This window comes from Corvus brachyrhynchos, unplaced genomic scaffold (assembly GCF_000691975.1).
Source record: "Corvus brachyrhynchos isolate BGI_N302 unplaced genomic scaffold, ASM69197v1 scaffold346, whole genome shotgun sequence".
Taxonomy (NCBI): Eukaryota; Metazoa; Chordata; class Aves; order Passeriformes; family Corvidae; genus Corvus; species Corvus brachyrhynchos.
In genome coordinates this window covers 5,046,512-5,050,655 of record NW_008238644.1, presented here as the reverse complement: position 1 = coordinate 5,050,655, position 4,144 = coordinate 5,046,512, and the positions used below count along the sequence as shown (strand labels likewise).

Genomic DNA, 4,144 nt, shown 5'->3' with positions numbered 1-4,144 from the left:
GGGGGGGGTGGGACTTGAACTGTTAGAATAAAGAACATCCAGAGAAGTTAAAGGTTGAATGTTTTTGGAGGAGAAAGCAAATCCTGCCTCCTGAGGTCATCCAAGCATGATAAATCCACACAGTCTTCTCAGAGAGATTTCTTACTTGGCTAATGCAGCAGGAGTTGAGCTGGGGATCTCCAGAGCCTGGGAAATGTGAGAGGTTGTAGCTTGGAGTTAGTTCTGTGATGGACTCAGGCATGTTATAGATTGTTAGATGTGTCTTTGACAGCCTGCAGAAGTTAGGAGCAGTAAACACACCTACTGCAAAGGACAGGGCAGGTTGGAATGAAAATGCTTCTTCTGATTCTTAGGTTGGTTTTCAGATCCTTTAATTGTCTCATTGAACCAGGCTTCAGCTTGTTGGTTGATATTTCAGAAAGCTCAGATCAGTGGTGCTGGAATACTAGCATCAAGCTTAGCCAATGCTTTTAACTCTGTATCCTGGCTTGCAGAAGAAAATTCATTGTTTTCTCAATGACAGATGGCACATTTAAGGCCAGAACAAAAGAACCTGTTCCTAGCAGTCCTTAGTTGAGCAGTTTTATCCACAAAGCGTGGAGAAAAGTTATGAATATAATTTTGGCCCGTAGTTGTTGATGCACTTTGTCTTAGTATTTCTATAAAATACAGTCTTAAGGGGAAACACATTTGTGCCCTTAGAATGTATTTTCTGCTAAAGATTTGATTTTGAAATGCTTTTTAAAAACAGGCTTATAAAATTGAAGAAAGCCTCACACGAGTCTTTTGCATGGGAAGACCTGTGCACAGGAGCTACACACCTTGACCCCAGGTTTGTGCACCTTCCTCTGCATGACTGTGATGGAGCCTCTGCTCTCTGTTTTCCAGGCAGAACCCAGATGTGCAGCTGCAGTTACAACAGAGACCACCTCACCACCACAGCCCAACTTCTTCCTTGACATCCCTGGGATCTTTGACTTTGCTCCAGTCTCCGCCACCCTCCAGGCTGTCCCCTTCCCAGCACCAGCAACCTCTGACTCCCAGCCAGGCAGATCCTGGCATTCTGCCACGGACCCAGCAGCCTTTCTTGTCCAACCCAGTCCATCAGGGAGATCTGTACCGACTATGCCAGCCCTTCCTAGGCCCGCAGCAGCAGCAAGGCGACTCCTACTCCGTGATGCCCCGGGCCCAGCAGATCCCTTCCCCCTATCAGCAGATGCAAGTAGATCCTTTTGCCATCGTTTCCAGGGCCCAGCAAATGGTGGAAATCCTGTCGGAGGAGAACCGGTCCCTACGACAGGAGCTGGATGGGTGCTATGAGAAAGTGGCCCGGCTGCAGAAGGTGGGTGGTTTTGGAATTCAGGCACTCTCCTATCTCTGGTCTAGTCCATAATGGGATCATTTAATCTGCAACTGTTGGATGGTTTGCTGAAGGGATTGATTATGTACTTTAGAGTGTTTTGTATGCAGATTGATTAGTCTGTGTCCTGTGCCTTTGGGCATCAGCTTAACTTTGGCAGAAGATGGAATCAAAGCCTTCAGTTTTCTGCCAGCAGTTCATTGTCCGTGCTCAAAAGCCCATCCTCCTCAGCTGCTGAAGAAGCTGACTGCTTGGCTTGCTTGGTTAGGTTAAAGCTTGCCCAGGATAGCAGCAGGTTTCATTTTCCCAAAAAGACTTTAGAGCTGCAGGAAGGGCCTGTTAGGGATGGCACGAGACCACAGTCGCTCAAGGAGGCACAGGGGACATTGCTACAAAACTGGCTGGCAGCACAGTGTGCAAGGCAAGTAGTGCTGCTGTGGCTACACTGAACACGTTTGTACTGCAGGACTGGGACTAACACTCCTTTTGTCCCTCTCTCAACACCACACAATTTCCATGAAAACTTAATGTCTTGATTTGGACCCAGCTATTTGCCACCTTTGGCTTCATGGAACAAGTAGAGTAAATGATGCTAAGACAACTAAAAGAAAATACCCCAGTGAGACCCATCATTAAGGTGCATGTGTGGAGGTATTTTTATGCTGCCTCACAGAAATAACTTCTTGATGACCAGTGGTTTAAAGCTGTGCAGCAGGTCAGCTTTGCTTTTGCCTTGCAGCTGTGGAAAGGCTGATGCTACTTGGCAATGTAGGACTTTGTGGGCCTTGCTGTGCCCTTTGCACTGAGCAGTGTTTGGGGCCAGAAAAATGTGTGGCTGTCTTAGAGTTCAGGTGACCAGTGTGGCTTTCCACACTCATTATTCTCTATGTTACCTCTTACCAGGGACATATATTCATTTTGTTGTATTTTTTGGGAAGGTTTCTGGCCAGGAAATACTTGAGAGAATTGTTTGACAGCTTCCTGATAATGACAGAAGGATACAAATGCACTTCCCTCCACCTCCCTGTTGATCACTTGCTGTAGACAGTGCTGATGGGGTTTGCTGTGGTGTGGATCCACACTTCCGTAGCAAACTGTGCCCAGCAAGGAGAGTTAGGAGTGAATCTCCTGCTCTGGATGATCAGAGAAGCTTTACACTGAAGGCTAAAAGGAAGGATAAGCATATTTTATTGCAAAATTATTCAACCACTGATACTCTTTCTACAGAGGGATTCATCACAGACCTGAGACTTTTTTACTTAGTATGTTAAGTGTAGGTTTCCCTCAATAAAGAACACTTGAGACAAAGTAATCTCCTGTCTGAGACTGAATGAAATTTGTTAGTGAAAAATAATAAGTGCTTGTTTTCACTTCCACTGCAGCTGGAAACTGAAATTCAGCAAGTTTCAGAGGCGTACAAAAACCTGGAGAAATCATCCTCTAAGCGGGATGCTCTGGAAAAGGCCATGAGAAACAAACTGGAAGGAGAAATTCGTAGGCTTCATGATTTCAACAGGGATTTAAGAGGTAAATGAAGTAAAACTTCTGTTCTTCAATGCTGGGGATTTTTATTGTTATGCTTACTTGGCAGGACAGAGTTTTGCTGCAGAATTCAGTGTCTGACATGACTGGAATATGATGGGATACTCAGGTGCATTCAGTAGTCAGAGATTTTAAGCACTTGCTGGGAGAATGGAAAAGACAGGTTTAGGAGAGGGCTGTAGTCTTTCATTTCCAGCCTGTTTCTCATTGACATGAAACATGTGATAAGCCAAATACCATAAACCAGATGCAAGCCTGGAATTCTCTCATGTCTTATATCCTAGAGACAATTTGTACAATTTGTTCAGTTTACAGAAATGGAAAGAGGTTTTGCTGACTGCCTAATCCCACACCAGGCACGTTCACTTTATTTCCTGTCCAGTGACCCTTTTGCACTGACATACAAACTGCAGAGTGTCTGTTCTTCCTGAAGGTCTTGTCATTCCTTATCAATGTAGGCATCTGTTTTTTTGGATCTCCCTTCCTTTTCCAGAGTGAGATGTTATTAGTGTCTGGTTCTTGCTAAGAGGCTGAGGCAGCACCACGGCTGGCAGCAAAGTGGTGTTGAGTGGTATTTACCAGGGGTAAAAGTTTAAGCATTAGTTTGGAAGGTGGAAAACATCTGCAATTTGAGATTTTTGAAGGTGCACGAACAGTTGTTTAAACTGCAAGTTTAATTTTTTTAAGAAAGCCTTCTGATTGTCCTGCATGTTGTCAGCTCTCACTGTCTCATGTCTCTTACTAAGACTCCCAGAAATTGTTTTGCATCCAGGAAGTAAAGCCATACATTTCCCAGTACTGTACACAAAGGCCTTCGTTAAATAATCTTATTCATAATAAAACACAGCATAAACGTTTCATTCTAATTTTCACAGCCTGATACAAACTTCTAGCAGCTTGCAGCAGCAGAGCTGTTAAGCTGTTTGTAGGGTTTTACAGTATTCCCTCAAGTCAGGTAATTGGACAACAGTGATTTAATCTTCTGTTAAGATTTAATGGAGAATTATAAGAGAATCTTTTAGTTGCATGGTGAGATATATTTGTGTGGAAAAAATAAAGGTATAAATTGAAAAAATAAACTTCTGTGTTATAAATGTTTAAAATAATTTCTTTGGAGCTTTAACCTCTTTTGTCTCATTGAGTGTTATTTCCTTAAGGACATAATTAGAAACATTTCAAAAGTGAGTGCCAACTTCTGATAGGCTGTAGAATTAGGAGATCCATTCCCCCAGCATCAGGAAT

The 4,144-nt window shown here is 43.4% G+C and overlaps 1 protein-coding gene across 2 annotated transcripts in view; it reads left to right on the top strand.

Moving 5' to 3' along the window:
• AMOT (angiomotin) overlaps nucleotides 1-4,144 on the top strand; it is a 46,679-nt gene that overhangs the window by 22,129 nt on the left and 20,406 nt on the right. For both annotated transcript variants that reach the window (XM_008636213.2, XM_017737579.1), the window contains exons 4-5: nucleotides 889-1,342; nucleotides 2,743-2,887. In XM_008636213.2, coding sequence (XP_008634435.1) covers nucleotides 889-1,342; nucleotides 2,743-2,887 — 599 coding nt within the window. The remainder of the gene's footprint in view (nucleotides 1-888; nucleotides 1,343-2,742; nucleotides 2,888-4,144) is intronic.